Source organism: Oryx dammah, unplaced genomic scaffold (genome assembly GCF_014754425.2).
Source record: "Oryx dammah isolate SB20612 unplaced genomic scaffold, SCBI_Odam_1.1 HiC_scaffold_29, whole genome shotgun sequence".
Taxonomy (NCBI): Eukaryota; Metazoa; Chordata; class Mammalia; order Artiodactyla; family Bovidae; genus Oryx; species Oryx dammah.
Genome location: NW_024070213.1, coordinates 52,809,760 through 52,823,472, shown reverse-complemented (window position 1 = coordinate 52,823,472; position 13,713 = coordinate 52,809,760). Strand labels below are relative to the sequence as shown.

The 13,713-nt window shown below is 40.3% G+C and overlaps 1 protein-coding gene across 1 annotated transcript in view; it reads right to left on the bottom strand.

Moving 5' to 3' along the window:
• Nucleotides 1-425: 425 nt before the first annotated feature.
• Nucleotides 426-13,713, bottom strand: part of GNPTAB (N-acetylglucosamine-1-phosphate transferase subunits alpha and beta) — an 82,198-nt gene continuing 68,910 nt past the window's right edge. The window contains exons 17-21 of the mRNA XM_040234869.1: nucleotides 10,678-10,763; nucleotides 10,332-10,430; nucleotides 6,450-6,617; nucleotides 4,376-4,466; nucleotides 426-1,824 (exon numbers count right to left, since the gene is read on the bottom strand). Coding sequence (XP_040090803.1) covers nucleotides 1,747-1,824; nucleotides 4,376-4,466; nucleotides 6,450-6,617; nucleotides 10,332-10,430; nucleotides 10,678-10,763 — 522 coding nt within the window. The 3' untranslated portion in view covers nucleotides 426-1,746. The remainder of the gene's footprint in view (nucleotides 1,825-4,375; nucleotides 4,467-6,449; nucleotides 6,618-10,331; nucleotides 10,431-10,677; nucleotides 10,764-13,713) is intronic.

Sequence of the window (13,713 nt, the reverse complement as noted above, 5' to 3'; positions counted from 1 at the left end):
CAGATAACCCCTAATTTACCATATAAATCCTATTTAGAACTTATTTTCCCCCATATAATGACATTCTCCAGGTAGTAATACTATCAACCTGTCCTTACACTATTTTCCACTTAATTTCAGTCATGGAAACTTAACTTCCACTTAATCTTTAGTCGCTAAGTCATGTCCAACTCTTTTCTAACTTGATGGACTACAGCCCACCAGGCTCTTCTGACCCTGCGATTTTCCAGGCAAGAATACTGGAGTGAGTTGCCATTTTCTTCTCCAGGGGTTCTTTCCATCCAGGAATCAAACCTGAGTCTCCTGCATTGCAGGCGGATTCTTTACCACTGAGCCACCTGGGAAGCCCCTGACATGCCATATAAGCACTCAGATGATTGCTGAATCTAGATAAACTCAATCCTCAAAGATTAAAAATTAAAGCATCAGATAAAATTTAAGTTTTTATGAGACTTCAGTTTTTGAAATACGTAACTCTTACAGCACAAACACAAGTTATTTACACGTTCTTTTTACAAAATGTGTATGCCATTTTGAAAGAATACTGTTAAGATCATGATCTAAAATACCTGTCAAGAGTTCAAAAAGGACCCATGGAATCTGGTCTTCATAAATCCACAGTACAATGACATAAAACACGGCTGAACATCAAGGGTTACCTACACATAAGAATACTAATTCTGTATCATGGCCTATGGCCTGTTTTTGTACAGCTGCAAGTTAGACATGGTTTTGACATTTTAAAAAGATTATTAAAACAAAAGCTAAATTAAACAAAGAATATGCAACACAGACTCATGTGGCCGGCAAATATTTACTCTCTGTGGCATTTTAAAGAAAATGTTTCCTGATCCTGCATTACATGAAGCTGACTGAGAGACAGCTACTGGAATATAGTGATGAGTATTTTAAAAAAGACACCACTGTTGTGCCAGTACCATTAGCACTACTCATTTCTAAAATGAGGCACTTCTTTTTCAATATGTACATCTTCAAAACATAATTACATCTAGGAAGTAGCTCTGCTACTTAACTCTAGCCCTTTGTAATCAGGTCTCCACATAAAATCACAGTATTCTTAGGGGCTGAAGAAAACAAGCACAAATATCAGATGTCTGCCACTGAGTTCATAAGTCATGGCAAGTAGGTTACGATCACATAGTCTTCAATGTTAATAAAATTTATAATTTAGATATTGTCAATAGGATGTGTTACTGCTGCATTATTTAAATAATATCTATAAAAACATGTTACACATCCTAATTCATTCTTTTTGAAAGGAAGAATAACTTAGTTAACTTAGTAGCTACTTTAAAAATGAGAGATGGAAAAAAAGAAACATCCTCCTCTCAAAAAAGGTAAAACCACAGCAAAAAGCTTTGGAATGCAAAAGACTGGGGACTCTTAGCAACAGCACTCAAGGAGGCTTAGGCATCTCATTTAGCTAGCTGCTCAGTTCCCATAGCAACCTCTGTCTCTCATCCGTGAGCCACTTCATTTCAAGAATGACAGACAGGTCCATGAGCAAATGTTTTAGAAGTAAAACCAGAGCTGCTCAACACGCAGGTCTTCTGTGTGGGTTAAGCAGTTCCTGGTCAGCAGGCTATGTTCACACCAGAAGTACTGTACTGGGTGTTTTCCCTTCTGCAGGCCAAGCTGGCTGAGCATCACATCATGAAGACATCTCTGATGCCGAGTTTTCAAATGCTCAGTGAATGCTGAGGTAGATTTTCTGATGGAGATCTTTTATACCCTGATTCGATCAGGACTCGCTTCTTTGTGTATCCTCCTCCTGGGAAATATCTTCCGCTTAAGTGCAATTAACTAAAGGATGAAAGACAGAAGATAAATTGTAATTCTCCAGGTTGACAAACTTTAAACTTTCTTGCTGAGGGTCATATGACCTTAATCGTTTCCCTAGCCCTATACATAAAGAACAGACGGCAAACAAGGCTCCATCATTCCTCCCCTCAAAACAAAACTAATGGCTTTTTATATGGTTCAAATTATTTTTTCCCAAGTTTCTTTTTCTTTAAGACCTATAAAAACTACATATTTTTATATAACAATTACCACGTGTATTTATTTTCAAGATGTCTGTCAAGTCTTTCCGCTGAAGGACACTGACTCTTCTTCACCCATTAAGATACTGTCTCTGGGTCTGAAAACAACTACACGTGTTATCACTTCATGGGAAATAAATGGGGAAACAGTGGAAACAGTGTCAGAGTTCATTTTTGGGGGCTCCAAAATCACTGCAGATGGTGACTGCAGCCATGAAATTAAAAGACGCTTACTCCTTGGAAGGAAAGTTATGATCAACCTAGATAGCATATTCCAAAGCAGAGACATGATGTTGCCAACAAAGGTCCATCTAGTCAAGGCTATGGTTTTTCCAGTAGTCATGTATGGATGTGAGAGTTGGACTGTGAAGAAAGCTAAGCGCCGAAGAATTGATGCTTTTGAACTGTGGTGTTGGAGAAGACTCTTGAGAGTCCCTTGGACTGCAAAGAGATCCAACCAGTCCATTCTAAAGGAGATCAGCCCTGGGTGTTCTTTGGAAGGACTGATGCTAAAGCTGAAACTCCAGTACTTTGGCCACCTCATGCGAAGAGTTGACTCATTGGAAAAGACTCTGATGCTAGGAGGGATTGGGGGCAGGAGGAAAGGGGACAACAGAGGATGAGATGGCTGGATAGCATCACTGACTCGATGAACATGAGTTTGAGTGAACTCCACGAGTTGGTGATGGACAGGGAGGCCTGGCGTGCTGTGATTCATGGGGTCGCAAAGAGTCGGACACGACTGAGTGACTGAACTGAACACGTGTAAGCTAGAATTTTAATTGTTTTTTTTTTTAAAGAATTCTATCACCATTGTTTTCCTGTACTTAGTAACCATATCAACAGTCATTGGGCATTACCTGTATTTTCAAGTTTATGAATAGGCTGAAATGCAAAAGTTCATCTATGACTTAGTAGATTAGAACTTGGAATAAATACTTCTAACAGAAACAGTTTATCCAAGATACATCTGAAATAGAAAACCTGACCACTGTTAGAAGAAAGTTTCAATGAGCAAAATGTGTTCTTTACGGTTTCAATTTCTAATCCTCCATCTTGAGGTGAGAGCGGGGTGGTGCCTACATGGACTACAGTGTTCTGGACGAGCTGGATTCCTGGGCAGAGGAAGGGGCAGCCTTGGCTTGTCTGTGAGTATGGTAGAAGCTAAGGAATTTGATTCAAGCTGGTAAAGAAGAAGGTGCCAGGGAGGAGAGGGGATTTATTCTTCCTTTCCCCCTCCTCCTGCTGGTATAAACAACAGTAAGCAAAGACCCTCTTGTTCCTTCCACGGCCTGCAGCTGCTCCTTTCAGCCAGCACACAGCTGACCCACAGGCTCCTCACTGGACTCTGTTTTAAAAGCAGGCACAGCATAAGATTTCTTCCTAAGATTTTTACTTGCCAAGAACAATGGCAACAGAATCAAGAGTGACGTTTCTATTCCCTGGGAGGTGGACAAAGGTGAAACTGCTCGCCTGCCAGACCTTTCTTTCCCGAGTTTCCTTCCATCCACAGCAGGAAGCCTGGGAGTGTTTATCCTAAAGCTCTCAGTTCTCAGGCCGCCACTGCCTCCTCAGTGTAAGTTAATTCAGTGAAAACATCCCACGGTGACCGCCAGATAAGCCTCACTCCAGCATCACCAGGAAGGAGGCTAAGGTGGATTCACCTGCCCAGCACAGGTCAGGTCAGCCTGACACTATTCCCCCTTCCTTGAATCCTTTTTCTTCTGAGAATTTCACATCTGCTGTGGCCTGAAGAGGATTCTCTTATTCCTCTTTTGACCTCACAAATCTCCCTCTTACTTCCGGATTGTACCATGAAGGAGGCTGTGTGCTCGCCTGCCTGGGGAAGAACTGCCAGCAATTCAAAGAAGAAACGTAAATGGGAGAGGATGGCCTGGCACACAAACCAGGCAGCATCGCCAGAACTAGGGGAGGCCTGCAGATAAAGACACTGTGGTCTCTTTTAGAAAGATTAAAAGAAAGAAAATTGGAGACCCATAAAAATTTATCAGATGCAGATTCTGCGTGGTTTTTTTTTTGGGTTTAAAATAGTTTGACTTGTAGACCTCAGGCTAAAACTGGAAAGCTCTATTTACTGAACTCCACGAACAAAGAATATTGGTAATAGGTTTAGAAGATAGATTTTAAAAAGGCAGTTTTGACTGCTGCCTGAATATTATGAAATATTTGACATATGAGCTATAAGCCAATAGGAGAAATAAATATTTTCCTGTTATAAATTTATATAATTTTCTTTAAAAAAAAATTAGATGCCAAGAAATTGACATCCATATAAAATTGATAAAACTTACCTGTTCAGCAAAAAATGAGAATACAGTAAACATAATCAATGTTGCTAGCACACAATGAGTCCAGAACTTCAACTTGTCTCGATACGCCCTCCTATTCAGAGAAAAAAGAAAGCAAATATGTAGTTCTGTGTAGGGTTTTACTATCATTAACTAGTAAAACTAACTATATAGTATTTACTAGTTTAGCAAACTATACTAGCTTAACAAAAACAATGTTGTGGAACACAAAAACAATGTCTGAAGGCAATTCTAAAACATTAACATAATTATACATTTCCCATGTGAGTTCAGATTTTTCATTGTTATAGTAAATATTTGAATCAGTAATAGTTCTAGCCAGCTTGGCAAGGCTGGTCACCATCACACAGTGGCTTGAGTACCTAGCCTCTGCCCTCAACACTGCTGGACTGTTAAAATGCCTCTAACAGAGCTCAAGTGAAGCGCTTGCCGTTAGTGGAAGCATTACCTGGCAGCAGCAAGCAGAATTTTGGGCCATGTCTCAAGTCTCATAGGAATCGAGTTTAGAACTGCTCTTTCTTGACCCTAAAAGAAGTTTTTGGAGCTAAGATCTTCATGTCTGCTATTCAAACTGATGTTAGAGTGTGTGCAATTTGACTGTCATATTGAATTAGGGCTTCCCTGGTGGTTCAGTCGGTAAAGAATCTGCCTGCAGTGTGCAAGACCTGGGTTCAATCCCTGGGTTCAATCCCCTGGAGGAGGGCATGGCAACCCACTCCGGTATTCTTGCCTGCAGAATCCCCAAGGACAGAGGGGCCTGGTGGGCTGCAGTCCATGGGGTCACAAAGAATCGGACCCGACCGAGCGACTAAGCACAGCACAGCACATTTATTCATGCAGTTACTCAGTAAACACTTCCTGTGGATAGACAGGTGATGAGGAGAGGCCCCTGCTCTAAAGCACCTGTGAACCTGGGGAGGTGCTGATGTGCAGATAACCAACCACCACACAAGGCGGACAGAAGTACCTATTATCGAAAGCAGTCTTGCAGAGAAACAGTGAAATGAGGAGTGCATCAAACAGATGGTGACACTTGATTTCAGCCTTGAAGTGGGGCAGGAAAGCCTGTGGCTGACAAAGGGGAGGAGCATGAGCAGAGAGGCAACCCAGGCCCTGCAGAGCCGAGTCCAGTCTGGCCTGGCGGACACAGCGATGTGCAGCCAAGAAAGAGCAGGTGGGTGTGGAGTGCAGTTGTTCTGGAAAACCACACACTGTGGGTTGGACACAATGCTCTAATGGGAAGGGGGATGATATATAGCGTATGTGTGTGTGCACATGTGTGTCACAATCGGGGTGGCTGTTTGAAGGTCACAAGCAGGTGACCAGAGGCAGGCAGTCCAGTTAGTCCAGGCAAAGGAAAGAATGAGGGCTCGATGAGGGCAGTGAGGATGGAAGGAAACAAGCAACATAAGAGAGGATGGAATGAGGATGGAATCAAACTAGGTGAGAGGATAGTAAGGATAAAGGTAGGGTGGGGTTGGGGGGCGTGGCACATGGGGAAGTATGGCAGGTTTCTCGTCTGTAATTTGGAAATAATAATTTTTTATGAAGATTAAATAAATGCTTAACATAAGGCTTATAAGATATGCTAACAGCCTCTGCTGAGAAAGGGGAGAATTCCAGAGTCATTCACAGCTGTCTGGTAGGGGGTGTCTCCAACCCAAGCCACATATTCAAAATGGTACCCTCCCCTGTACTGTTCTTCCTCCTGTGTTTCCTACATTAAGAGGATCAACAACCAGCTCAGAGAGAAAATCACTCACTTCTATTCCTGTAACTCTCATCTCATCTGTGGCAGTCAGAGTAGCACTTTTCATTGTACAGGGTAAATATACTGCCCAGCACAGTGTTGGCTGTACAGCAGGTACTCAAGAAACAGGGAAGCCACTCTGATGGCAATGATGACGAATAAGGCTCAGCAGATGTACTGGGCCAGTTAGATCAATAAAAACTATACATGTCTTTTCACAGAGAAATTAGAGAAAATAACACCCTAAAGAAACTTCATCACTCTAAAAAAGAAAAATATACATGTATATGAAACATGGACACTTACCATTCCTGCAGCTCGTGCATATGAAGGAAACGGTTTCGATACTCCCTTGGCAGCTCAAACTGGGATGGGATGGGGAACATGGATTCGTAGAAGTCCCTGAGAACAGCCTTCACTGTCTGGGCATCTTTATGGTTGTGGTCAATGTTGTCATTCAGACAGACAAACTTCCTGGAGACAACAGAGACCCAGGGTTGTTATTGGTTCTTATGAGGATGATCCTTACCTAACAAAACAAGAAGTGTGGATTTGGAATATGTTTTAAATGGACTTATGTCCCAAGTTGTGGCATTTACTGATATGATTCTCTGGGGGAATAACAGTCTGTAAAATTTTCCCTTAGATATTTCTCTCCTGTAAAACAAAAACAACTAGGGATGATAGATAATTTTGAATATGCCTTCTAGCTATAGGAGTACATTATTTTAATTGCTGTTTGGGGTTGGCACGTGCCTGGTTTAGTGTTAACTGACTAAAGCATTCTGTTAACATCCAGAGAAAAAACTAGTAAGTGCCTACAACTGAGTTCTCTGAACTGACAGAGTTACATTACTAAGAACAGTCATGTAGATAGCTGAGATAGAGATGGTTCCTTATAGCTACAGATTTTATGAGGTTGATGACTTCTTAATATTGACACATCTCCAACTAGGCTGTATGATGAGTTCCAGCAAAAAGTAGATTACAGTGGTGCTTCCCAACTTGTTTCAAGTTGCTTCAAGGCAAAAGTCAATAAGTTGAGCCAGTAATAAGTACCAGCCCATTAAAATGATCGGTAGAGATAACACCACTTTTGAATTATGTTTAAATTTTGTTTTTACAATTTTATCAAGTATAATAAAGTCCTCAGATCCTGCCACCAACAGGAAATACAGAAGACACAGGAACACATTAGATAACTGGGAGACAATCAGAAATGTCCAAGGTTCAGGAAATCTACAGAATATGTAATCTGATTTCCTCATGTGCGTGCATTTTAAGTTGCTTCAGTGGTGTTGGACTCTGACCCCATGGACTGCAGCCTGCCAGGCTCTTTTGTCCATGGGATTCTCCAGGCAAGAATATTGGAGTGGGCTGCCATGCCTTCCTCCAGGGGATCTTCCTGGCCCAGGGATTGAACCCCGTGTCTCTTACGTTTCCTGCATTGGCAGACAGCTCTATACCAATGCACATGCAAAAATGTATACGGATTAAAGAAAGAGAGAGAGAGACGGGGGAGCCTATAGACATAATTGTAATGAATGTACTTGATACCATTTCAAGCCAACAAAGTTAAAAACATAAATGCTTATAAAAGACAATGGGGGAAAAATGTGTACAGAGGCCAGATAGGTTATCATGTTAAGGAATAAATAATGGTATTATGGTTATTTTCAAAAAATCCTTTAGGGATATATACTGAAAATTTTACAAAAAAAAAAAAAAAGGGTACAGTGACTGAAATTTACTTTAAAATAGTAGTGAAGGAGTGGGTGTGTTCAGATGAAACAAGATCAACTAGTTGCTTCTTACTGAAGATGAGTGATGAGTAAGTGAAAGTTCATGGCCCTATCTCTTCTTTAAACTTGGGGAATGCTTTCGATTAAAGGATATTAAAGAGTTACGTCTATCAGATACAGTGCAGGAGCCCTGACTGTTTCCTAGACTAAAAACAAAGAACAGTTAAAAAGGGCCTCTGGAGGTAATTCGGGAAATTTGAGTATAGACCATCTGTTCCATGGTATTATTTAGTTGGTGTTAAGGTTTTTGGATATGTGTGAACAGTCCTATAGTAAAAACAAGAATGACTTTGTTTAGAAGACCTGTGCTATGATAATGAAGGTAAATTAGCATATCATTGTCTGCAACTAATTTTCAAATGGTCCAGCAAACAAAAGAAAAACCAAACCTATGTGTGTGTTAGTCTGTATAGAGAGATGAAGTGAGAGATCAGACATAACGAAACACTAAAAATTTAAGAGTCTGAGTTTATTGTACTATTGTTTTCAGTCTTTCTGTATCTTCAAAATTTTTCCAACAGTTGGGAAAATGTAAAGAAGAAAAGTATGGGTGTGAGACAAAGAGAACGTGTGGCTACAGGGTAACCGAAGCAGACCATGTGGGACACCCAGCACACACTCTCTCTCTTTCCCAAGAGAGCCTGCACTTTGCTCAGTGTTTCTCCCCGTGAACTGACTCAAAGGGAGGCAACCTCACCTGACCCAGTCGGCTTCTGACTAGTGTGAGTCCCCTCTTCACAGACACTGGTGTGGAAATGGGGGCAGGGGGGGACAGTCCCCTGCCGCCTCAGAACACGGCTGTGTCTGCAGGGACATAAGGACTGTGGCACAGGCCTGCCTCCACCCCGGATGAAGCAACATAAGGAGGGCAGCAGAGCTCAGGTACGACTGCCTATCCCAGATTCCCTGTTAATGCGATAAACCTGTCCTTAACACCAGTCAGTCAGAAGGCAGGTTTTCCACTCCTGACTTTAAAGTGAGCCTCAGAAAAGTAAAACAGAAGAGCTAAAAATGATAAAATCTGTTCAGGTCCATGGGAGGGATCTGAGCCTAGTAGACAATGCTGGAAAAGCCTGTCTTGACTTAGATCTTTTTAGCAAAACCTGAACCCTTTAAGTTACATGAAGATGTCTGTGAATTTTCTCACCCAATGACTTTTAAACTAGCACAGGACATGAAAGTATAGGGTACAACTAAAAACACTTAAGTTCTCACTTGGTTTGACTACAGATAACCTATGACTGAGTGAGCACATTAACAGGATGGGGGAAGCAAAAAACAAGTATCAAAACTGGCTCTTAGTTTTTAAAAAATGAGAACAGGGCAGAGGGAAGAGCATATACAAAAAGCTGCAAACTGGGTGGTTCTTAATTATTATGACTTATTGTTTTCTTAGCTTGTGGGAAATGTTATTTTGTAGGAAATAAAACATTTTATGAATATACTATGTAAGTGTTAAACATTTTCATTTTTCTTAAAATTCTACACCTCCTCCCCCCCGACCCAAAAGAAACGAGAATGAAATTTTAAGGAAAAATTCCCTGGCTTTAAAATGCCTGGAAATTTTACACTTCTGATCATGTATAATTAAAATTGTAATGTAAATGAGGTGTAACTGAAAACTTCCAAAAGCATTTAAAAGACTCAGATGAAAACATTCACCTTCACGTACCAATGGTCTTTTCTCAAGAAACTACTTCTATTTCCCATTGAAATTCAAAACTCAAAATGCAGATTTTAACCAATTTTATCAAACTAGGGCAATTATTGGAGGTGAGGGTGGAAATTTTCAGGGCTATGTAAAGCTGAACACTTCATTCATTCCCAAAGAATGACTGCAGTTTGCTGGATTAATTTTCACAACTATGGTAGCATTCCTTTTTCCTCAGAAGCTAATTTGAACTTTCCTTTGAATTGCAAAGACAGGTCTAATCACAACAATTTCTCTGGAAGCCCCTATTTCTAAAAATAGAAATCTATTTTTTGTAACAGAAATATTTCTTTTTAACTATAAAAGAAATAGAAAACTAGAAATTTCTAAGAGTCTCAGTCATGTTGCCTCACCTCCCCCACAACACAGTTAACCCTCAGCCTTGCTGAACAGTCATGTTGCTGGACTCAGAGATATCTATGCCAATCCCTGTGCACGGGGGGCCGATCTCAACTCACAACTCCTATCTCTCAATTCAAACATTACCCCCACCATTAGAAGTTTCCATCTGCTCCAAACAAAACTAAGGCGCTCCTTTCTCTCTAGTACTACTGACTTTTTTTTCATGTTCACTTGCATGATTAAAGATATTTTCAAAGTTATGGGAATTCTCTGTCCATTCTATTCAATTGTGCTGTGAACCTAAAATGTTCTAAATTAAAAACAAAACAGTACCTGGGGTTTTTTCTTATATCATCCAACTGGCCAACTACATGAGAAACATTGGTACGAATCATCTTAAAAGCAATTTCTTCTTCTCCCATGATTTCAAACCTAATTATCAAAACATAATGAGTGTAAATATGTATATGAATATGTAAAACAAAATTTCAATAAGAAAGTTTTATAAAACTTTAAAGAACCAACATTCTCAGGATGACTTAATCTTTCCATATTACTAAGGAGAACAATCACATATAAATTTCAAAGGATGTTTAATAGATAAACCTATGATAAAATTATGAAAATACCACACTCATCATTATTCTTAAATTAAAGAGAAAATATATACAGTAGTTACCTGTATTTGTTTTTGTCCTTATATGCTTTGTGGATTTTATCAGTTACTGGTTTACAGTTGGTTACTAGACTTTTAGTGACTGGTGGCTGTGAGAAAACACAGACATTACATCAGAGCAAAGCCTGGGGTGAGGCAAGGGAAGCATTCATCTAAAGTGCAAGTTTTAAGGGGGCATGAGAAGATAAACCAAGATGAATCAGTGATCAAGATGAGTATTTTAATGCAATATTAAAAAAAAATCAAATTGGCATACTATGGCCCACATACTAATTGTCTATTTTTTAAATAAAGTTTTAATTTTTTCAGAAAGAAAATAAATTTCTAACAAACTGTAATGGACTGGTCTATAACGATACTCATAGGCTAAGCTATCATTCTTATAGTCTAATTAGAAAATACTTTATCCTGTGTGTAATCACAGGTAATTATAGAAATGAAGTCAACATCTGGCTAAGAGTTCATTCAAGTAATGTCAACTAATGCTGCCACTATTACTAGTGCTTGTACTCTAAACAGCTTATTTGCATGAGCCTCAAGACTGACTTGTAACTGTGAGCAAAGCAGCCCCTACCTAATTCTTAGCTTTCAAAGGATATTTGCTGATTGCAAACCTTATGCCAGATTATTTGGTAAAATAATAAAATACTCTGCTAATAAATGAAGATGTATGTTTTCTTAAAAAAAACCCAACATGCTAAAATCCCTCAATAACCTTTCATCATTCCTATAAAAGGGCAAGACGAATAACTGCATAGATCCATCTTCCTTAAAAATAATATGCTTCTGTAAGTTCTATATAAGTACAGGGGATTGGCAATTGTACAATCTTACTAGGAAGCCAAAGTTTATAGAGAAGGAAAGAAAGAAAAGTGAAAAGACGGATGTGGAAATAAAAGGTGATGAAAAGACAAGTTTGGAGTGAGTGCCAAAGCAGGCTAGACCTGGGGTGACTTCAGTGGCCTCTAAGGCAACCTGTCAACACAATCTCAGTGTGGTCCTGAGGACAGTGAAGACCAGAGAGGCCTGGTCTCGGGGAGAGGCTGAGGGGACGTGGTTTAGGAACCCAGCACACTTCCTCCTCTCATCAGTGCTCTGGGATTGCCCACCAAGAAGATACCAGAAGGGACAAATCAGGACAGCCTGGAACTCATGGCTCACTGTCCCCTCCTGGAAAAAGGGTGTACCCAGATCTCTGAGAGAACTTCAGTTATCCTGACACATAATAAAGGGTGTTTTTAAACCAGGATATTGACATCCAGATGATTCAGAGTTGATTATATTAGCTTTGTTGGGGGTAATTCCAAATTTGGGGAAAACAAAAAAATTATCACTGTTTGAAAGAATATCTTGTAGTCTACACAACCTAATTTCTTTTTTTAAACTGTGATTCTGTTCTCTCAGGAGGCAGGGAAAACACCTACAATGATTATAGACGTGCCTTTTTAATCTTTAAGAACACACTTGTAAAGAACTACTAATGTGTGTAACAGTCTGGGTTTTATAGAGCACTTTTCACTGATATGGGCCTAACATAGCAGAGAAGCTGCTGCGCCTCACGAGACAAGCTGCTGATCTCTTACCAGCCAGGCCTCCTGAGGGCCCACAACCAGAGCTAGTCTCAGACTCTGGCTGCTGATTCTTGCGTTTATCCCACTACAGCAAACTCCCTTAGGCTAACACCAGGTCTTACACCTTATCTCAGTTTTATTGATTTCATAGTTTAGAATATTTAGAGAGCTGGCTTTCAGTGACACATATCTATACACCAACCCGTGTCATATGCTGGACTGACCAACACATAACCAGCAATACGTATAGCTTGTCTGCATATTCCAACAGCTGTCAAGGTGCCCCTCACATGTCTCCTCATGGGTGGGCTTTCCCAGGCCCTGAGAACACGAGTGAGAAACACCATCCCTGCTGTGTGCAGTGAGTGCTAAATGAATGACTGCCTTCTTTCAGAAATCAGACTTGTAACTGATTACTAGAGTTACTTGTAACTGATTAGAAGAGTGATTACATTATTCTTCTCTACATTCATTTACAAATATCTTGTCTCCAGATAATTATAGGGCTTGAACATTCGCAAGGTGGTCAGTTTTTAAAAACACATGTTATTTTGGACTTCCCTGGTGGTCCAATGGTTAAGATTCCCATGCTCCCAACACAGGGGACACAGGTTCAATGCCTGGTTGGGGAACTAAGATCCTGCATGCTTTGTGGCCAAATAAAATTTTTAAAATTAAATAATAATTACTTAGGTTTCCCTGGTGGCTCAGAGGTTAAAGCGTCTGCCTCCAATGCGGGAGACCCGGGTTCGATCCCTGGGTCAGGAAGATCCCCTGGAGAAGGAAATGGCAACCCACTCCAGTATTCTTGCTTGGAGAATCCCATGGACTGAGGAGCCTGGTGGGCTGCAGTCCATGGGGTCACAGAGTCGGACACGACTGAGTGACTTTACTTAGGTTTGAAAAAACATTATTTTGATTATGAAAGTTATCTATTCATTACAGAAAATATGAAAATACAATGGCACCCCACTCCAGTACTCTTGCCTGGAAAATCCCATGGATGGAGGAGCCCAGTGGGGTGCAGTCCATTGGGTTGCAAAGAGTCAGACACGACTGAGCGACTTCACTTTCACTTTTCACTTTCCTGCATTGGAGAAAGAAATGGCAACTCTCTCCAGTGTTCTTGCCTGGAGAATCCTAGGGACGGGGGAGCCTGGTGGGCTGCCGTCTATGGGGTCACATAGAGTCGGACATGACTGAAGTGACTTAGCAGCAGCAGTAGCAGTGTGAAAAAAGATATTAAGAACTACCAGTAAAAAAAAAAAATAAGCCAGATACAAAAGACTATATGATTTTAAAAGAAAACTACCTACGATTTAACCCACCACCTATTTTGTTAACATTTTTTTCCGTGTGTGTATATATATATGTATGAGTAAAATTAACTGTAAGCACCACATAAATGGCTGTATTATATCCTTGTTCCATCAATTCTAAATGCACATTTTTTTTTTTCACATTTTCA